Here is a 23,116-nt window from a genome sequence, read left to right as displayed (position 1 = left end):
ATTATAACTTTATTTTGGACTTTTCTTTTAAAATTCAACATCTGTTTCGTAATATTTTCTCACAGTTTATTTCTTACAAAGTTACTTATTTATTTAGTGATTGACACTTTTCGGACTCTATATGTGATTTCAAAGAGACGGAGTGCCATGTCTCAAGGACTGTTAATCTCTTAAAACAACATTGTGCAATTATCAGTTTTTCATGTCTTGGACATCAAAGACTCATTGAGTTTATTTAATTATTTTATATATGTGAACCTTTCACTCAGCTTACTTATGTCATCACCTGTCAATTTATACTCATTGTTCAGATTCTTATAAATAATTATAAAAAATTGTCAATCGGCAGTCTGGAATACGGCGGCCAGCCTCGGCCACGTCCGACTCACACAGAGTCTTGAGTCCGGAGGCCACTACTGGCCATATCCGACTTGTTTGTAAAATGTTTGTCTGTTAAAATGTTATAATGTTGCCATCGTTGAATCTCGTCCAATAAATACGGAATCCTTCATCACTTGGTTTATTTCTCTGGAACTGTATACTGGTGGACCTTCGGGAATACGGCAAACCTACCCCCCTTCGTTATTACCTTACGGCCCACAGCGCGCCTCAACCTTATACCTTATACCCTTTACGCCAACATTCCCTCACCCGGTTCGTACTGCACACGACCGATGCAGACCCAGAAGAATTCTCTAGCACCGAAAAAACTACGCGGTCACAATTGGTGGATGAATCCTAAGGGTAACAACAACGCCCGGGGCTGCTGCATATATTTTGCAGTAGTCAGATCCTGGACCTCTTCAGCCAGCGAGTTCCCCCATTTAAAATCAACTCAGTCTCAACGTTACAACGATGGACAACAAAAGTTCCAGCCGCCATGAACTATGCAGACAATTTTCTCTGTGCATCACCAGAAAACAACGGTCAACTGTAGAAACTTCAGCTGTCCTCAAACGTCCGTCACCGGTGGAAGAAAATCAAAGAACAGAGGAAGAAATGTGATATTTCATTCAAAACACGAGGACGTGTTTTCCCCGGAGCGGTGGGAAACTATCACCGTGCAAAATTCACTGTTTAATTTAGTAATAAATTTACTTGCTTATGAAAAGGCACGAAACGATTAACAAGATAGGATAAACGGAAGAATTGTTGAAATTAAACGATAAACCTGATAGGATTAGCGCACGATAGGATAGGATTAACGCACGATAGAACAGTATACACGCACGATACGATAGAATTAACGCACGATAGAACAGTATACACGCACGATACGATAGGATTGATACACGATACGATAGGATAGGATTTTAAAAAATAACGTTGCGGGTACTGTACAGAGATAAACACTGCGTATGGACATTTTATACTACGCAGTGTGTCCTGTCTGAGTAAAGAAGCTATATGGACCTGTGGTGCAGACAATATTATAAGACTTTACAACCTCCGTGGGAAACTAATTAAGTCAGTCCAAACCAAATCAGGAAACAATCCATGGGACATAGCAGTGACAAGGAGTGGGGATCTGTTTTATACTGATACAGAAGATAGAACTGTGAACATAGTAAAGAAAACACATATACAAACAGTGATCAGACTACAGGGGTGGACACCTCGCAGTGTCTGTAGTACCTCCTCTGATCTCCTGATTGTCATGTTAAGTGAGGGAAATAAACAAACAAAAGTTGTACGTTACTCTGGCTCCATTGAGAAACAAATTAATCAAAATTATTCAAAATGATGACGAAGGGCAACCTCTCTGTTCATCTGGTATTCACACTAAATAGATCAGCGAGAACAGGAACCTAGATATCATTGTGTCAGACTTTGGAGCTCGTAGAATAGTGGTGGTCAATCAGGCCGGGAAACTCGGGTTTGCCTACACTGGACCTCCGTCTTCTTCCAAGGGGTCATTTAACCCAATCAGAATTGCAACAGACAGCCAGGGTCGGATCCTGACAACAGACTGTTACATGTACAACAATCCCCGTATCCACACCCTGGATAAGGATAAACAGTTCCTCCGCTACATTGGCAACTGTTATTTACAGCGTCCATGGGGTTTATGTGTGGACTCAAGAAACAAAGTTATTTTGGCTGAGTGTGAGAGAGGTAAAGTGAAGAAAATACAATATCAAATGTAAACAAAATCTGTTTTTGCAAATAAAATATGTGTACTTAAAGATGACATTTACTCAGAATGAAAAATAATTCCACTGATGATAATGAAAAGTCAACTATTGTAGTGTTATTTTTCTCTTTCAAAAAAGTAGGTCAATGACCTACTTTTTGAGTTAATGGCCATTGAATATATTTAGAAAAATCAAGAAAAATCCCATAAAACTTTACACAACAATTGATATTTTCTTAATTGTGAAACATATTACAAATAATTAAACACTTTTTAAAAATAAAATTCAGTTTATGAATGGTAATGGCACTTAATAAATACAAAGCATTAACATTTAAGCAACAATTTTTCAAATTACTCAAGTCCAAATTTCCTCTATCAGTTTTCAAATCCCTACCCATTTTTGATCCAATTTTACAAAAAACTGAATGATGATAATACAAAAACATCTACATTATTAAACTACATGTACTTATATTGACCTTATTTTGATTTCATAAAATTTATCTGAGGTCAATGATCAAAATTTTGAGATATGGTGTCTTTTATCATTTTTAAGCATTTTCCAATATTTTTGCAATTGTGCCATGCGATTTTTTAAATGAATAAGTGGGGTAGAACCAACCGAAAATATGCAAAATTAAATAAACTAAAATATAAAATCTTATCTGTTTATATTAGAGTACTGCCAAAATGTTTTAGCGAAAAACAAAATTTGCAAAATTTAGTCCGAATTTTCTCTGTTTGGCTAAAAGTCTAATTTTGTTTGAACCTAATTCCATAATAAAGTAGAAATATCGAATGTTATGTCAATAATAATACATTTCATAAATACTTTTTGTGTTTAGAACAGATTTTACTCACGACATTGAACTTTATAATAATCCTGATTTGAGAACTCAAACCCTGAGTAAACAACACCCTTAAGGTAAACATCATACATAATAAAGTATGTGAATCTACTGTTTTACGTTAAGTAATTACTAGACTTTGACCACTGCGTGCACGGGTTGACATTGCATATGATATCGGACATTTACGAAATAGATACATTGACACACCGTATTGTTGACATTTACATAACCAAGCTTTAAGCCGAAAATAATGCTATTAATTTCACTACACTCTGCTGAGTTAGAATAATCTAACTGTGTTTCGAGACAGTTCTTCACTACAGTTAAAGGCTTCCCCTATACCCGTAAAGTAGCAAAAAATTGCAGATTCGCTCCGAAACGATTTTGGAGAAAATTAATGAAGCTGTATTGAAAATAACATTCAAATTTTTCATAAAAAACTATTTTGATGATGTAAATAACTTTCATCTAAAAATTTGATTTATATTAATAAAGAATTCAACACCTTTTCACCAACGTATTTTACTCGATATTTACACACGATGTTTATATTCGGAACTTTCGGGATTTTTCTTCTTATAAATGCACTGAGTTAGAGTTATCTCCCGTATTTTTTTTTTTTTTTTTTGATGAACAGAATACAGTGTATAGCAAATTTTTTTTTTTTAAAAATACACGTTTTTGTGTTATCGTTTCTGAGTTTATAAATGCAAATTTGATATTGTGGAAACATAAACTAAAGAGCCTCCCGTAACTTAGCGTGAATGTTATGCGCATGCTCAAGATTGTAATTTTAAAAAATCCAGATGATTTCCGGATTTTTGTTAAGAATTGCCGTTGATTATTAATTAGCGAAGCTTGATTGAGAAAAAATAAAAACAAATTGGTAATCTTCAGGTACCAATGATGTTTGAAATATATAAAACAAAACACAGTATTTTGATTTTCCTAAATGTCAAAAATGTTTTAAAAACGATATTTAATTATAACGTTGTAATTTTATATTACAACGTTATAAACAAATATCGATTTTGATATTATTGTTTGATTTATTTGAGGAAAATGTTCATTCAAAATTGTAGATCATATCGAAACAGGGAAAATTCCGACTAATTTTTCATTTTCTTTTTGCCGCTTAAATTTTTTATGTAGCAATAGCATCGTAATATTATCAATTTTTGATAGCATATCTTTAAAATTGGATTACTGATTAAGTATTATAATGAAAATACCAACAAAATACAGGCAATACCTGTTATTAGTAGTTATGTTTAGTTCTCCTATAAAATTTTGTAATACTCAATCAAATATCGAGAAAGTTTAGAAAATCAATTTAGGAAATTCCGAATAAGTTAAATTTAGGGTTTGAAGTTCAGTTTTTTGTTTAAATATACAATAAGTAAAGGTATCCATTTTTTGGTTTTATATTTTGCAATAATCTAAAATAATGTAATCTTTGGTAAGGGTGGACGATTTTTACGTTGTTTTTTTTACATTCAGAGGTCACTAGCATAAAAGTAGGTCATTTGGAAGTTAAAAATAGCACTACAATAGTAGAGCAACAATGTGCAATTAGTAGTTTTCCGTTTCTACAATGTATTAGTAAAATTTTTGCAACCCCTGAGTAAACGTAATCCTTGGAGTTTAGTATACAATTTTCCAAATGAACGAATCCTGAACTGTTACAACAGAGATTTCAGACTTAAAGCTGAACACCGCTCGTAAATAGGCACCGTCACACAGATACCTGGTATATAAACCCTTCGATTTCGTTACACCCGATTGCACACCTGAACCTCGTGGCCGACATGTAGTATTCCTTTCGTGGTCTTTAGATTTTATGCATTTTTTCTTATCTTATGTTCATTTTCTGTTCGTAAATGATGCATTGACCAATTTATTTGATGTTAGTATTCTCCTGGCTTCAAAAAGTGCGTAAAATTTGATAATTTCATCGCGACCGGGTAAGACGGCGAGGCAAAATGTACGTCCACACAGGTGAGACCTCTACAGCGAAGTACTTTGAACTGTTTAGAGGTCTGTCCCTTATATAAGGGTTGTAGGGACAGCAGTGATTAAAGAGAAATATGGCGGACAGTGCCTATTTACGAGCGGTGTTCAGCTTTAATGTTTCAAGTTTTTATTTCAACATAAATAACATTAATGTGTGAAGAGTATTAAAAACAAGCTATATATTTATGTAAATTGAAGACTAATGCATGTCTGTATGCGTAACCACTTTTTCAATACAATGATCATTTTGAGATTATATCTAATCCAAATCCAGACACATTAACAAAAACAAAAGTTATATATGTCAGTCAGTATTTGTTATCATTTTTTGTGGATGTGAGTAAATAGAATTCCTTTAGTACTGGTAGCGTTTCCTGTTAACCTTTTTCTCCATTTAATGAATTCTATAAAAACTATTCCATTGTAGCAAAATAATAAAATCTTAGCAGATTATTAATAAGCATGTAGTTGATCGATCAACAGTTTAGAAACAATTCAGAACAGATGCCGTTTTTAATCAGTTCTCGGGATGTCAAATGTATGGTTTATCTCTCTGTAACTAGGAAATGACATAATAGCTGTGGCAAAGTTCGGGATCTCCGTCTGAAAAAGGAGCTGAATTTTCTTCTTAAGTGAAAATAACATAAAATGTCTGAATAGCCCGTTTTGTGAAAATTAAAGGTCACTTGAACTTATAAAAGAGCTCTAATCTGATTTTTGATTCAAGCATGTTCGTTTACATCATACTTCGATAAATAAACGAACTCTCTTGCCTTTTTAGATGACCTGCAATGTAACAAAAGGGTGTACCGGTGTACCGGGGCTAAAATGTTATATAAACACAATGAAGAATCGTGTTTTAACTGTGATTTTCCATTAAATATGAAGGAAAAAAGTAACAAATCTCGACGTGTTCGCATTTTGACTATACACTGGGGCCTTCAACTCAACATTCAGGGATATTGACGACGTATTATCAATTAACAATTTTATCAGCATACTAACGTCGACTGGATATATCCCAGTGAACTTGTAATAAAAGATACTACTGAGTCTGCGTCATCTATTTCATATTTGGATATTTTACTGGAAATGGACATTGATGCTAACCTAACAACAAAACTTTATGTTAAACGCGATGACTTCAATTTTTTCTATAGTCAACTTACCTTACTTATGTAGCAATATACATTCATCACCTGCAAATGGTGCTTTTGTCTCTCAGTTAATTCGATACACGAGGACATGGTCTTCGTATGAACAGTTTCTAATGCGAGGCAAGCTACTGACAAACAAGTTGATAAAACAGGACTATCAACAGTCTCGTTTAAAGTCATCTTTTCGTAAGTTCGATATAAAGACCTTGTCAGCAAATACAATCTTCCATTGGGGCGCATGCTGACTGGCGCTTTTCATACTAATTGTTAGACCATAATTAATCACGTAATTGATTACGAAGTTTTCCCCGATTACGACAAAGAGCACACGGCGAGTGTGACCGGTCAATCAGCAGAGGATGCTCACTCCTCCTAGGCACCTGATCCTACCTCTATCTTTTTAGAGGTCCATGTTGCTCTGCTTTGAATTTGAGTTTCGCTTTATGGATTTTTGAGGTGGTTGACAGTTTGTTATTGTCATTTTTTTTCATATATCTAGAACGCATACAGTCTCTCCATAAATGATATTTAACAGGCTCTTGTCTTCCTCTTAAAAATGATGCCAAAATGAATAAAGGTAACGGGGTAACTTTTCTCATGGTTTAATTTACCTACCTAAAGTAGGTTTATTTAGCTACCTTTCTGCAATTTTGCATTTTATGTAAAACAGACAAAAATTCGCAAGTAACTGTCAATCTATATTTGTTTTGTGTAGGTTTATAAAAGCAACTCCCAGGAAAAATAGTAAAAACATCGCTGCGTTTGAGCAGTTTTAAGGAAAACATGCATTTCTATTGTTTGATTAACTGTATGACACCTTGTGTGCGATAAGGCATGGATAAGTGTGATTGCTTCATATTGTGCTGAATTATTACCAATTAATCATCATGTTAACCAGAACTGTTTTCCTTTGTTGTCCCATTTAGAAAATAGCTGTTTGGTAACACATAAACAGTTATACATAGCCCCAAAACTTTTAAAACTTTGACTGCATTTGCGCAAAAAGAGCAACAGTTTTAAGACTGTTTTTTTTTATGAATTGTTTTCAGATCAGTTCAAAGTTGAAAATTACTGCTGCACCTTTGTGCGACTGTTAGTACAAATGCCAGTTTAAGGCAAAAGTATGATTGAGTAGCTAAATAAACCTACTTCAGGTAGGTAAATAAAGCTATGTAGGTAAATCAAGCTACGTAGCTAAATCTAGTGATTGTACTGGACCTGTTAACTTAGAATATTAAGAAACTGTTTCAGTTTCTACATACTCTAGCAATCCCTTCAAGGCCTCAAAGTGCGGGGGAAACAATTATGACGTCATAATGTTTTAGCACCATAAAGACGCTTTAGAATCATTTACTAGACATTGATCTTGCTGTTTATTTTTTAACACAAATACATGTATGTCTCAGCAAATTAAACACGGCGCTAAACCACGGTTCGAAAAAAACACCGAAAATAACACCTTAAAGCTCAGCTTAAATATATATATATATATATATATATATATATATATATATATATATATATATATATATATATATATATATATATATGCTAGCTTGAACACTAGTGAGTATACAGCTCACAAAACTAATGACTAGCCTACGAATATCTCAAGTGTGAGAGCTGAAATAGCTGAAGTGTATACATTGTATATATAAAGGTCAAGAACTAAGATCCCAAATAACGCTAATGAAAATGCAAAAGTTCAAATATAGGGTGTCGAGAGATTTATCCTTTTCAGTACTCTTTTTATGTCAACGTTATCAAGTTAATTTCTTCATGAACTGAGATGTGCTTTGTTGGGTTGATTAAAAGATTTAAAGAGGGTCAATCAAACAAGAGGTCAATAGGCCTTAACGGTCACCTGAGTATCAAAGCCCATACACAAAATTGTGGAGGAGTCTCATTAATGCATTTAATTGAGTTTCCTCCCTGTCTGAATTCTTTTGGAAAGGATTCTTAATTCCTATAGTTTAGCACAAGATCTATTGCTCATATCAGAGTGCATGACCTACTACTGAAAAGTTGCACAGCTTCCATACAAAGTATTTTTTCCAAGATATGTTAACTGTTAAAATAGGTTTTATGTATGCATACGTACAAAATATAAGTTTGATACCATTTTCACAAATCATGGCATGCGTACAAAATAAATTCACTGGCTTAAAAATGTATCAAAGTAGTTTCTTTTATTTAAATGGTACTTGCTGCACTAATTTAGATCCTCAACATGGCAAAAAAAGAAAACATTTGTACTACAAGACTTAGTTATCAAGTTTATTAACAGTTAAACTCGTTTAGTACGAACACGGATATAGCGAATTCTCGGATATAGCGCGTTTTTTTCAGATAACAAAATTTATGAAATACAGCCACATAAAAATATTTGATATGATTGAACATCAAAAACATTTTAACAAACACAACCATTTCATTCCACGTTTTGCCACATCCCTCCTGTCGGGAGAGGAGATTTTGACTTAGTGGAGTCGGGTTTGCTTTACGGACCATGTGGGGTCGGGTTCTTATTCAGACTCTGTGGGGTAGCATGCAGAGTCGACTTCTTGACCACTTTCTCTCCTAGCAGAGGGGCATGAAGAAAACTGGCAGTACTACAAGACCCGTGCTGCTCGAAAATCTGGATCTACAAAAAATTACAGTTAATCTTAAAAATGGAGTTTTTTTTTTTGTTTTATCGTTGTTATTATGAACAACGTCTACGATGTAAGCTATTCCCGAGATTACAACTCTCATTTCAAATCTATTTGCAAAAACTAATCGACAGATCTAGAAAAAAAGAGAGCACAAATTCAATTTATCAAACTGAGTATTACTTTTTAATTGAAAAAAAAGAAAAGAAAATGAAATTGACTATATGGCTGGTACCTCATTTTGACCCTGTTTCAGCAGCGGAGCTGGAATGTACAGGGTCCTTGTCGGCCCTACTTTCCAGTATCTCCCCAAGTTAAAGTTGTTCACTATTACAATGCCTTTATTCCAACCCTGAAATTAACAATACACACAGTCATTGCATACCTGCTCGTTAAAATATATTTAAGTTGGTTCGAGGGTCGTTGCAATTTTTTATTTTTTTCTGTAGAAAAGCTCTGTATAAAAATATAATTGAATTTTTATTAAGAGCTAAATATGTGGAATGTTTATTCACTGTAAAATAATAGTTCTACTACAGTTATTGCCAAGATCAAAGAGATCCTGCGGACATTATTCTCCAAATTACCACGAACGTCATCAGTAAATTATCAGATCAGAAATACCTATTTGTCTCGCACTGATCATGAAAGTACATCTTCAAACCGAAAAAAGTTTTAAAACCATGTCAATTTCACGTGTTAGTTCCAGTCAAAACGATGTGTTACTTTGTACATATGTAAGAGATCAATGCGTCAGTTCCTAGGACCTCCCTAGCACATTTTCACAGCGTGTTTTTAAATAAAATATATAACGTGTAGTAGTAATAATCTTATTAAATTTTCCTTATAATATTAGGAATATGATTCAAAGATATTTTATAAGTGAAGAGCATTAAAAATCCAAAGAAAAAGTATGTCGTCTGCATGCGATTCCTTTGATGGATACACATGTAAACATTACAAACAAAACCGTTTGGGTTACACGGAACAGCCGTCAAAATGACCTAGATCGTCTCTCTATAGGAGAAACGATCTGTAGAAATACTGGGATGTTATTAGAATTGAAATAAAGTTCTTGTAATCGTGAATGTTGCAGGATAACCTCCGAGGTCGAGAAATGTTGTTTTTGAAATATAAGAGCCGAGGCGTTACTTTATTTCTTAAATAACTAAAACATATTGTATGTGAAAATCTACGAACATTTTATGATTAGGTTGACTACCCATCCATTTGCATGGAAATTTCAGAGTTTGTAAGTGAAGATAAATAAGTTGAAGATTAAAATCGAATAGAAAATACAAATAATTTGAAAATCATCACAAAAATCTCCGTTAGGTATTGTTACATACATACATGAAACATATACATATTCATGTTCTATTTGGTTTTATTGTCAGTTTGGTTGTTTTATGTCGTACGTTTTAACCTATATGTATTTAATTTGCTATTTTCGTTTTGTAAATCTACAAATATTTTTTTTATTGTATAGTGAATGTCTTTTAGAGAGCGGCAGTTCAATATTTACCTTCATATTAAGAAAAGTATCGCATGGAGACGAATCTATATGTAACATTGTCTTGGCGACTAGTGGTCCCCTCACACCCTCCACGGGAGACTTCATATTGGAACAACGACGGAGGCTTGAATGGAAAATAGATGTCATTGAAACTTAAATATATAACAACCGTACTGTATTTGATGTCTGCTTTTGATTTTAAGATACGAGTGACCTTTTAAAATATTAATCATCACTATTATATTTAATATTGCATTTATTTCCGGTTCAGTGCCATTTCCATCTACAAATAACGTCACTAACTAGACTTTTTTGAATTGGTGTTTCTTACCTCAATTATTTAAATCTACTAGGAAATAAAACAGGTTTTTAAAGTGTTCATACTTCATTTCACACTTTATATACATTTATCATTTCCTTGAGTGAATAAAAGCAATACAAACTAAACTTACTTTAAAAAAAAGTGAAAATTTCAACTTACCTGTCAAGGAATTTGGATTTGAAATCTAACGGAAAAATTCGCCATTGCTTGATTTCCTTTTCATCCAATTTTACAGATCCACAAATACCTTTGATACATAATAACGTTACATAACCAGTTTATAACCCTTTGTATTTTGAAATCCATCAAATACACAAAGGTCCATCTTCGCTAGCCAAGGGTTTTCGGTCCACTTTGCTCCCCATAAACCCTTGGCGGATTTCATTACGAAAACTCGGTGATGTGGTGGCGCTATCTAGCGAGCAACTTGAGTTGCGCCCCTTGCATATTTACATTTTAATTGAATTAAACAACGGGTTTTATATACACTACGGCATTAATACAACTTGAAAACATGTTGAATACCGAATATCGGAACATAATTAACGATGCTATTAAATACGAATTAAGTTATAACCGTGGGAAAGCACGGAATGTTTTATTCATAGTGTTTTGTAAGGATCTGTACCGGGAATGAAAAAGTCGCCGATTTATATGAAAGCTTTCATGCCATAAAACCAGGTATCGTTGTCGTGAATAATGCGAACCAAACAAATAAAATAAAACAGATCTCATTGAACCTTTAAAAGCAATAACCATAGGCAGGGACGAATATACTAACGGGATAGGCAACTTCTACATTCGCCATGTTTACTTCCCATGCTATCACGCGAGCCTTGACAAGTTTGCAGAACTATGCATAATCCCAGTAAAATATATAGGGTTTTAAAGCGATCTGGTTAGACCATCGAGGCACTGTACTCGAGAACTTGTGCCTCAACTTGTTAAAAAGCACCGAATGTGTTACCAAAGATCACACATGTGTTTTCTTTTAAAGTTTATATTTACAAGCACTGCGATTGGGTCAGCTACTCGCAGCTGCAGCCAATCATAAAACGGAGCTTGTCACCGAGTTTTCGTAATGAAATCCACCAAGGGTTTATGGGGAGCAAAGTGGACCGAAAACCCTTGGCTAGCGAAGATGACAAAGGTCATGAGTGGTGATATTAAATTTGATTGACTGACAGAAGGTTTAACTGTAGAATTATCAATTTAACATTTTAAATATTATATTTTGGTAAATTCGTTATACCTTTCCTCTCCTCGTTTAATCTATTGGAACCATACTCAATATAATTCACTCGCCCGTGGTTCTCCACCAAGATCTCTAACCTGCTCCCATCCTGAAAAAAGCAGACAATACATATCTTCGTTACAATTTTGAACATATATTATCCAGTCTAAACCACCGCCCTATATTCTTTAAGCGTTAAGAGTTTAACTTAGACTACGATCATTTGACCCATTACAAAATGATAGTATATACAAATTATGTTACATTATTTTGGTTCTGTCATTATTGATACAAATATGTAGATCTAGACATAGTCATAACCCTTAGTGCCATTCATAATTGCAATCATGGTTATTGATTATAAATCGATTTCAAAAGTCATTGCAGGATATTAAACTTTCTCTGGAAACGAAAGACCTTACAAAACAAATAAGGAAAATGCTAGTTTGTGTTGTAGAAATCTCCAAGACCTAACACCTTCATGTCATAGGGGCTTGGTTGTTGGATAGTGAAGTTTTTAATTATTTGTTTATAAATAAAATAAAAGTACTGAGTTCACTTTCACTAGAATGGTGGCGAAAGTAGAATGGCGTATCACAGTCATCGTCCCGGATTTTCAGAGTAAAGATTGTAAAAACGCTAAAATAAAGAAACTGATACCGAACGCAGGGAAACTCAAGACCTGACGACTGTTTCATTAAGCATTATTATGCCTTCTGTCAGTTTGTCACTATATATTCAATACTCATCTATTTTCGCATGCATAGTATCAAAGGATTTATTTAGCGTAAGCATACTATGCCGAAATAGAGCACGGCAAATGTTTTCAACGTAAATATTTCAAGCGCCTACGCTAAAATCATACCAGCTTGAAACCCAACGCGTTACCGCTACGCTAAATTAGCCGTTACTTACACTAACGGTATTTATATATATAAAACGTAGATATATACGACTGACATCAAGCAATTAAAATTATTCATTTTTCCAAAAACACTTCATTATTGAGAATAATTTTAAAGTTAAAGTTTCTTATAAACTTATGAACACATTGATTGAACATTTAACAAAGAAATTCTACATGAGAATCACAAAAATGCTTTTTTAAATGACGCTTGATAAAGAATGTACAAGAAAAAAAATTAAATGAGATTTCGTCTGCTAAACATTTCGAGTTTTCTCGGTAAGGTCAAGTGTCTCTCATTTCTTGAAAAGAACATAAACCTTTGTTGACTTTTTATTGTTCAACAACTTTTTGATTAAATAAACAATCAAATCAATTGATTAATTTGAAGAAAAAAAACAAACAAACGCTTGCTTTTGCGGTGATTATTTTTAGGGACTTGCCAACACTCGAACGTCACAGCTACTAGCAAAGCACGTCTGTATTTTAACAGTCGGCATAATAATAACAATAGTGTTGTGTTGTGCATGTACTATGCCTAAATAGTAGTCAGGGTTTGATACATAGTGCACAACACAACACTATTATATAAATAGTTGACGTTGCTACTAAGCCGTTAGACACTGGGATTGGTGAAGAGCTTTACGAAGCACATGTATACGAGTATTTGTAACAGTGTGGAATAACTGTATCGCAAGAAAGTCATCACCACATTGTGATTTTATCCCTGCTTAGTTTATACCAGTGTACTTTTTTTATCGTTTTTGTGACATTTTTATTTATTTCTTGTTTTAGGTTTTTCAATGGGCATGTTCCCAATAAGAGTTTAATTTTATTTTTTTTTCCATTTTGACAAAATGCTTAACAAAGCTTTTTTTTTAAAGATCAACTACAATTTGAATGTCAAGTTTCAAGCGGGATGCATAGCATTTTATTTTTTGTTAGTAAACAATGCTCGTGCCATGTTATTGTTTACATTTAAGTTTCTGGATACAAAATATCACTTTCATAATTATATAAGATGTATAACAAACAGAAGAGATTGTTTATTTATGTGTACATTTAACGACGATTAGAACAAAAACATTTGAAATTTTTACTTCTATGCAACGAATGTAAACAAACACATGGCACAAGCTTTGTTTTAAATCAGAGAATAGCGAGCCATATATCTGGCTTACAACACAGGTGCTTGTGGACTGGACCGTGCACTACACCCCCCCCCCCCCCACTCCTTTCTATTTTTTTTCTATTTTTTTCCAATTTCTTTTATTAATTATCGTTAACAACCCCTTATTTATGTCTCCAGTCAAAAAAATAACAGAGATATCACGACTCTGTGGCATTTTATATTCACACTCGTTTCCCCTATATATAAAACAAATAGGGGAAACGAGTGTGAATATAAAATGCCACAGAGTCGTGATATTTCTGTTATTTTTCGGAAGGGGGGGGGGGGTTGTATAAGAATATATAACTTACGTTTCCACGGTGTTACGTCCACACGCCCTCATCTTCCGGAAGCGGTCCCTCCAGTAGGCCGGAACTACCCGGAAGAAGTGCATGGTCCCGCTAAAGATCCGCAGGGGTTTCCCGTCCAGGATAAAGTTCCCATCTTTGAACGTCAGGGCACCTGTGCTACAGTAGACCTCGGTCATTCTGGGTCAATCCTCAGAGGAACAGATATCTAAAAGAGCACATGTGGAAAATATTGGGATTGTGTGTAACAAATCTTTTGAGTCGCGCCAAAGCAAATGCGGTACTCAAAACGTGTCTTCAATCTTTAAGACACCGTAAATTACGAGTTAAAAGTCGGCCATTTTGGCATAGCACCACGGGTGAATCCATTGGAGAGCATTATGGGACGTAGACAACGTTCTTTTTCCCGCGCACACTGGCTTACAACTCGACAGCTGACATTCAAACTTCGATTATAATTTAGAAAACCTTTATTAAGCATTGTTACAACGAAAAAGGATCGAGAAAATTAAATTTAGCTCAAATCGTTACCATGCTCCTACGATTGATGTGATATGGAACTCTTGTATATATTAATGTTGATAAAAGTACATGATAATCAAAATACTTTCACCTTTTTAGAATTTTTAAATTTTACAGTACATTTGAAGTTGACTTTAAAATGTTTTAAAATTTTTGGGAAAAGTAAAAATTATAAAAGCCCCAGCGGTATATATGGAACTCATGACAGCTTCGTGGTAATAAACCTCTAACCCACTGCAACTACGCTGTTAAGTAACAATTCTGTGGGAAGGAAATTTCATAAAGAAGATGGGGAAATAAGATGGCGCAAATGCCCATTCGGTTTAGTAGTGAAATACAATTTTGAATTTATTTTTCCCCAATTAAATCTATTCAAATATATTATAATACAATTTTTCAAAGGCAAAATTTCTAACTACAGTCAGTTCTTAATATATCTAACAGAAAATAAGAAAAAAAAATATTGTCGGAAATTTTAGTGGTATCGAACCCGTAACATTAAAACCCTAGATATATAATGTTAGCTTATGCCAGGTACTCTAACCACTGAGCCATTTCAGACACAACAAAGTGGGCTTTTTAAATATGTGTGACTCAGGCCACGAACTACCGGACTTGTATTATTTTTTCAAAACGTTCAATTGTTGGGATACAAAATGATATTTTTAATACGTTTTTGTTGATTGAAATCAGTTTGTTTTCCAATAGACCTTAATTAGACTATGAGAAAAATATGGAGCACGGACCCACTCTATAAAAGAAAATGCTTTGAAGTTCTAAAAAATGACAGTATTTGCAGCTTTTGATACGTATACGCCTGTTTGAATCAACATATTCCAAGTATTGAACATACCTACAGGTTAAAAATCAATGATTTGTTAAATATATATTGTTTTAAATGATTTTAAAAAAATCCATCAGATTTATTTATACTTTAATTTTTCAGTAGCCTGTCCGACCGCGTATGGGCATTTTACACGCCTTATCCACCCATCTTCTTTAAGTTATACTTGAGTTTAATGTTTTTTCGTAGGAACTAAGTTACAATATATCCTATACCAACTTTAAAATTGTTGTCTGTGTTTTGTTTTTTCTTAATATGTTTTGTGTTGATCTTTTTTTCGGAGGGGGGATGTTGATAAATTATGTTTCCACCGTGTTAAGTCCACACGCCCTCATCTTCCGGAAGCGGTCCCTCTAGTAAGGCGGAACTACCCGGAAGTAGTGCATGGTCCCGCTAAAGATCCGCAGGGGTTTCCCGTCCAGGATAAAGTTCCCATCCTTAAACGTCAGGGCACCTGTGCTACAGTAGACCTCAGTCATTCTGTGTCAATCCTGAGAGGAAACAGATCTCTGAAAGAGCACATGTGGAAAATATTGGGATTGTGTGTATCAGGCATGTACAATATTATGCAAAGTTACATAAGACTTGTTAAGAACTTAAAAAATATAAATTCTCATAAAAATGTTTGCTTTTGAAGAATCTTAATATCTGTAAAGGATAATTGATAAAGAGCGCTTTTAAGGGGAGAGAACATTAATTCATTGCCACCTGAATTCCCAGCACCCCCCCCCCCCCAACACACACACACACAGAAACGTTTTGTCACAGCCAAAACTTTTTTATTAAATTTACATTTAAAAGTGAAAAATAAAGGACCCCCCCCCCTATCCCCACTTTTTGGGACCATGTGAAAATTGAAGAAAAAACAAGAAACCGAACAGTGAAATTGAGGGGAAACTAACCCCCCTTTACCCCTCTCTTTGCTTGTAAAGATTCTTGGGTAACCCCCCCCCCCCCCACACACACACACACACACTTTCAAAAACAATGCTACGTTCGTGCCCAAGAGGGGACATTTATCTTTTCGTTCAGTTATGTCAAGGCCATGGCGAAATGTTTGTGTAGTCAGGAATATGCACATTGTGAAGTAATTCGAATGTTAGAGCATATATACATACACGTGCGCGCGTTGACTAGAACCCTACACAATGTATTACCAATACAAAACAATAGAGTCAGACTCTTCAATGAAATTCACTTCATTTCCGTTTGTTTTGTTCTACTATTCTTTTTTTAATTCTGCACGTATGGACACTATTTATGCTATGTGACAGGAGTAAATAGAACAGTGTGACATGTCCTACCTTGTGTTGATTCAAACCCCTATCTATGTAGGTCAGACAAGTTAGTTAAACTTGTGCTACATATCTATAAAGGTGTACATGCATGCACATGCATTACATTTTTTAGTCATAAGCATTTTTCAATTTTTTGTTCAATTTGATTTACGTCTCTATTAAATGAATAGTCAAAGAAAACACAGCGATACTGGAGTAATCAAAAAAGACATGGAACTATTTTGCAATACAAAGAATAATATTTTTAATTTTCAGCAATTTTATTTTTCTTCGTGAGTTATATATATATTGGAGAGAATTGATCAGTCTGTAAAACGTATTTTGTGTATAATTTGGCTAAAATTGTTAACGATAAATACAGTATTTATTTTATGTTATATTGTCCGCCGTGATCCTTGATGAAATCTTCCACAATGACAGGAAGGGAAGAGAACTCCTGGGTCCTGGCAAGCTCAAACACAGAGGGCTGGACAAAACAACAGTCAAAATCGTTCTCAATAATATTAGTCAGTGTTTACTATCTTCAATCATTATTTAATTTTCTGAATAACTTTTGACATTTCTGACCCATAAATTTACATCAAAAGATTGATTTTCCAATTATGATACCCCCTCTCTCTCTCTCTCTCTCTCTCTCTCTCTCTCTCTCTCTCTCTCTCTCTCTCTATGATATGCATACCCCAGTCATACTGTAGTTCTTGAATCCCCAGGATTTACCATCGGGTGACATAACACAACAAAGGGCTGCAACTCCGCTTCCTATTGCACAAATTGGTTCTAAAAGATGGTTAAATAATCCAGTCAAATTAGCATGATCGAGATCTTTATTGCTCAAATATATTACATAAGATTCAAAAGATTCATAATTATTATGTATAAAACATTCAGTCTAATCAAGTTCTGATCGTCTGATCCAATGGACCTTGTGTAGCAATGAGCAGATTGAATGATCTTATTCAATCAGATTGTCAAAAATCGAACTCTGGAAAACACTTTTAAATATGTTTGGCACTTGGATGATCCATGATTAACTTTTGTGTTTTGATGATGACAGGCATAAAATAAATCAATGAATTGACCATGACTTATGGTATAAAAACCACCTAGTTTATAACATTCTATTAAAGCTGAACACCGCTCGTAAATAGGCACTGTCCGCCATCTTTCTCTTTAATCACTGCTGTCCTTACAACCCTTATATAAGGGACATACCTCTAAACAGTTCAAAGTACTTCGCTGTAGAGGTCTCACCTGTGTGGACGTACATTTTGCCTCGCCGTGTTACCCGGTCGCGATGAAATTATCAAATTTTACGCACTTTTTGAAGCCAGGAGAATACTAACATCAAATAAATTGGTCGGTGCATTATTTACGAACAGAAAATGAACATAAGATAAGAAAAAAATGCATTAAATCTAAAGACCACGAAAGGAATACTACATGTCGGCCACGAGGTTCAGGTGTGCAATCGGGTGTAACGAAATCGAAGGGTTTATATACCAGGTATCTGTGTGACGGTGCCTATTTACGAGCGGTGTTCAGCTTTAATAAGAGATCAAGAGTAAAACAACAGTATATCAAATCTTAAATCCATGGTGTTGAATAAGTTAGAAATAAAATAAGTCCACTCCTCTAATAATAACAAGTGTCTCCATATTAATATTTAAGTGAGAAGAATAATGTAGATTCCTCCTTATATGCACCGAGAATTTAATTCCACAATTCAATCATTTTGCATCGACTCTCTCTCTCTCTCTCTCTCTCTCTCTCTCTCTCTCTCTCTCTCTCTCTCTCTCTCTCTCTCTCATTGGAGGATAAATATCATTCAGCAAATATATGAAATTAGGTGTGCTTCTTACTTTTCTCCCTGATGAAGTGGTTGACAATCTGACTGAGTTCTGTGTTACTGGCCAAGTCATGGACCGCCCCGGGGGACGAGGGAATCAACAGGGCAGAGTATCTTGCCGCTGAGGAACAAAAATATACCACTATTACACCATTAAACATGTATATTATTTACATTATCCAGTGTCTTTGCCTGTGATAACACTACGTATCGATTTTGTACTTTATAACTCATAAAGCCAAGCCAGCAGGTTTGCTTATTTATATTTAAATATATAATCGTAAGATGGTTTAAAATTATATAAATATAAGTAATAAGGAATCATTCTTTGAATATTATGAGGTGATAATTTCGGTCGGGGCGTGATCAAATCTATCATAAAGCCCTCCGGGCTTTATTGGATTTAATCACGCCCAAACCAAAATTATCACCTCATAATACTCAAAGAATGATTCCTTAATAAATGGGAATTGTAGAGTTCACACGACTGTATATCTACTTATTAAATAGGACAGAGTGGCACTGAGGAACGAAAAATATATTACAGCATCATACATGTACACGTTTAAAGGGGGGGGGGAGTCAAAGAATCTACATGACTTATGTCTACTTATCAAACAGGGCAGAGTTCATTGCTGCTGAAAAAATACAAAAATACTTTACAGCAGTACAACATGGAGAATCAGGATTCATTATGTGTTATCTAGTGTATAAACTTGACTAATAGGGCAGAGAACAATGCTGCTGAGGAACAAACAAATACATGTACATGTATTAAATCTATATTACTGTACATTGCATTACAACAAAGAGAATCTAAGAACCATGATGTACATGTGTAACCACTTAATCATGATTTTAGTCCTAGTATTTGGCCACTTAGGATTGAAAAATAGTTTTCAGGATTAAAAAATCTGTTTCAAAGGATAAGATGTTAATTAAGGTCACTCAGTAAACACTGTCATCTATTTTTCAGTACACCTGTACTTACAGTCCACTGTTTCGAATGCTATTGGGTTGGATGAGGCTTTACTCCTGAACTCGTTGAACCAGCGTCTGTTGTTGTCATCCTGCTGAACATACTCCACATTCTTCCCCTGGAACATGATTTCATAATGGAGTAAAGGCTCAGGTTATAAGCAGGCATGGGCGCAATTACTCAAAAATGTAATCGATTAATAATCGATTACATAGGGGGATAAACAATTTTTTTTTATAAATATTTTATAAATTGTATTATAAACAACACTTGAAGAGCATTTTTTCATACAATATGCGCAGCACAATATGTTTATGTAAAGAGTAATCGAAAGTAATCGAAAAGTAATTATAATTGCACTGAATCGATTAAATTGTGATTACAAGTAATCGAAAATCTCTTCGATTACATATTACTGTCGATTACTTGAAAAAGAGTAATCATTACAATGCATTATGATTACTTGATTATGATTACCCCATGCCTGGTTATAAGTACACCATTCAATACCTCAATATTACTTGTTTACATTTTTAAGAAATTAGAGGGGGTGATCTAAACAAGGGTGGAGCTCAAGATGCTTTAATTAGAAAATCAACGCTGTTTTACGACTGAGCCAAAGGTTAACCTGTACCTAGCCTACTATATGCACTATTATGCATGTGATTTCTCTGTAGGCTACATTTGTCTGTGATCTGTACAGGAGTGACAAAGTCATGAATCAGGAATACAATCCATAGAGTTCATAACATTTACATCTATATATCAAGATTTATTACTGATAATTCTTCTTTTTTCTATACTAAATACAGTGACAGTTGAATGGCAGTGCTGGTGGTCAGGTGGGATTGTTTAAGGAATGTCAGATTCATTTCACTCTATTCTTATAATCCTTCAACATCCTTCAAGTGAATGTACATTGCATAGAGATAATGGTTACATTGTAGAGCTTACGTGTGGCGAGGCAAGCTGTATGGAGAAATTGGAACTGGCAAGTGTGTAAGCCTGGATAAATGACTGTGCCGATACACCTGTAAACACAGACAAAACAGGATTTACATATACCATGTTCAGACATAAAGTAGTATACACTCTTTACACTAAAATACATTTAACAGCTGTATTCACATACATGTTTATGTTTACATATATTGTAAATAGTGGGGACCCGCCCACTCTTGACCGACAATATTATTGTTTTGAAGCGATACTTCTAAGATAAACACTCGCTACAAAAACAACATTTAACCTTTTCATAGATTATTTTGGTTTGTGTGTTTTCTACAACTGTTACCCAGATTCTCACCTTCAACCGCTGAACTTAAAACCATCAAGCAATGTAGATCTTTCACAAATGGAAACTCGAACCCGACATAAATACATGTAACAATGTGCTGTTGAAAAAATTTATTTAGCACAAGGAACCGTTACAGATGAGACGTATTTTTAAAGCTCTTACATCTAATAAAGTATTTGGAGTTTAATAACTCCATAAGGTAGAAAGTTAATTTTTGTGTGGAATTTTGTTTCGATTTAGCATGCCTATGTTTACTTCTGGTTTCGCTTTCGGTTTGAAACATAATGAATGCACAGAGCCCATGTTCATTTGACTGGACAGACGGTTTGGAAAAATTCCCTGTATACTGTAGAAAGGAGGATGGAGTACAAGGAAAGGATTCAATGGTAAACTGATTTGTATTGAACACTGTCAGTGGAAGTGAAGCCCTCACGGTATTTCTGCTACTTGGATGTACAGTACATCTACAATCTTGTGGTACAACTGAGTACATTAAAACTTTTGCCCATAGACACCTGACGTTATATATCAAATATATATCCTCTACCTATTAACACGTGTATTATTAGGTAGAGAGTATGTATGTTTTATAACGTCAGGTGCCTGTATTTTTGTCATACTGAAAAAGTTTGACTTCACTGATCACCATTAGAAATTTGATGTTAAATGGTCTGGGATCACTTAACCAACATTTCCTTTTTTTTCCCTTAAGATTGTAAATATTATACAGTTGTTGACTGGGGTCGAGGGCAACAGTTGATCTGTCGGACCGGTTCGCAAACTGTTGCCCAAGGCCGAACGCCGCGGACAACAGTTTGCGAGCTGGTCCGACAGATCAACTGTTGCCCGAGACACAGTCAACAACTGTTTTGTTATACCCTTTCTAATCAATAACACGTTTTCGCGGAATGTGACGTCACCGGTCAACAGTCTTTTTTAACAGTCAATTTTAACATTTCCAATCTAACAGTTCCAGTCCAACAGTCAAAATGTTGAACTTTTTTAGGTATAGAGTTATATAGTAACTGTTTTACAGGGGTACAACAAAGTAAAATATGATATGGATCTTTAGTTTCAGTATGTGAAGCACAACATTCCCGGTCCAGGCATTGATAAGGAGAAATTCCTTCCTGTCTTTACCGGTTGTTCCTGCCATGAGTGTATCAGTGACTGCCCTTGTGTGCAGAGATTTAGCCAGAATTACACTGAAGATGGTAAACTTAAAACTTCTTATCTGGACGCAGACGAACACAAGGTGATGGTGGAATGTAACAGTCACTGCAGCTGTTCTAAAACGTGCGTAAACAGGGTCGTACAAGGTGGAGTAAAAGTGAGAGTCGAGTTATTCTGGACAGTAAGCAAAGGAATAGGAGTCAGGACTCTGGAAGATTTAGATCCAAGTGCGTTTGTCTGTGAATACGCGGGAGAAATCATCTCAAGTGACGAGGCTAGAAAACGGAGCCTAGCTCAACGGAAAGAAGACATGAATTATATTATAACTGTTAATGAACATTGCAAGAGTGGCGTGATAAAAACTCATGTAGATCCTAGAAACTTTGGCAATGTCGGGCGATTCCTCAACCACAGCTGTGATCCTAACCTAACAATGCTCCCAGTATGGGTTGATACTGAAATTCCATTACTTTGTTTGTTTGCAAATAGGAAAATAAGCTCAGGAGAAGAGTTGAATTTTCACTACGGACTTTCCTCAGGAGAAGAGAGAACAGTTTATTCGGACATTGATAGAAAAGAAAGTGGCTTAATACCATGTAACTGTGGTTCACAGTCTTGTCAGGGTTATCTGCCCTTTGATAAAACACTATTTGATGATTGATGATAAAGAATATACTAGTATAACATGATGTATTAATTATCAATAAATTCCAAAGCAAAGAGTTGTTTTTTTTTATATAAATTATATATAATATACCTAGCAGAATTATAAAGTTTAGTGTTAAAATTTTTTGTTTTGAATACTGGATATTAGAAATTTTCTAATCTGTCAACTGGCATAAATATTAATGCAGGGTTGTCTCTAGCTGCAATAATGTAGCCCTCTCCGATTT

At 34.7% G+C, this 23,116-nt stretch overlaps 3 protein-coding genes across 4 annotated transcripts in view; 1 reads left to right on the top strand and 2 right to left on the bottom strand.

Annotated features, from left to right (window-relative positions):
- The window catches only part of LOC128169174 (beta-galactosidase-1-like protein 2), a 128,099-nt gene extending 111,979 nt beyond the window's left edge, over window positions 1-16,120 (bottom strand). Inside the window, exon 1 of the mRNA XM_052835338.1 lies at window positions 14,268-16,120. Coding sequence (XP_052691298.1) covers window positions 14,268-14,443 — 176 coding nt within the window. The 5' untranslated portion in view covers window positions 14,444-16,120. The remainder of the gene's footprint in view (window positions 1-14,267) is intronic.
- The window catches only part of LOC128169194 (glutamine amidotransferase-like class 1 domain-containing protein 1), a 93,980-nt gene extending 72,881 nt beyond the window's left edge, over window positions 1-21,099 (bottom strand). For both annotated transcript variants that reach the window (XM_052835360.1, XM_052835359.1), the window contains exons 1-2: window positions 21,060-21,099; window positions 20,708-20,784 (exon numbers count right to left, since the gene is read on the bottom strand). In XM_052835360.1, coding sequence (XP_052691320.1) covers window positions 20,708-20,784; window positions 21,060-21,084 — 102 coding nt within the window. In that variant the 5' untranslated portion in view covers window positions 21,085-21,099. The remainder of the gene's footprint in view (window positions 1-20,707; window positions 20,785-21,059) is intronic.
- A 31-nt stretch (window positions 21,100-21,130) lies between these two features.
- On the top strand, window positions 21,131-22,940 carry LOC128169191 (probable histone-lysine N-methyltransferase set-23). Its single transcript, XM_052835356.1, has 2 exons — window positions 21,131-21,436; window positions 22,123-22,940. Exons 1-2 carry the CDS (start codon window positions 21,335-21,337, stop codon window positions 22,882-22,884), a joined length of 864 nt encoding a protein of 287 aa, XP_052691316.1. The 5' UTR covers window positions 21,131-21,334; the 3' UTR covers window positions 22,885-22,940.
- Window positions 22,941-23,116: the final 176 nt, after the last annotated feature.

The sequence above is a fragment of the Crassostrea angulata genome, unplaced genomic scaffold, assembly GCF_025612915.1.
Source record: "Crassostrea angulata isolate pt1a10 unplaced genomic scaffold, ASM2561291v2 HiC_scaffold_106, whole genome shotgun sequence".
Classification (NCBI taxonomy): Eukaryota; Metazoa; Mollusca; class Bivalvia; order Ostreida; family Ostreidae; genus Magallana; species Magallana angulata.
Note: the sequence above shows the minus strand (reverse complement) of the source record. Positions and strands in the feature narration are given on the sequence as shown.

Bases quoted from the DNA above. Each gene is read 5' to 3' on its own strand.
- LOC128169191 (XM_052835356.1), top strand. From the start codon at position 21,335: ATGAATGCACAGAGCCCATGTTCATTTGACTGGACAGACGGTTTGGAA. The intron at 21,437-22,122 runs GTAAACTGATTT...ATGGATCTTTAG, and splicing joins TACAAGGAAAGGATTCAATG to TTTCAGTATGTGAAGCACAA.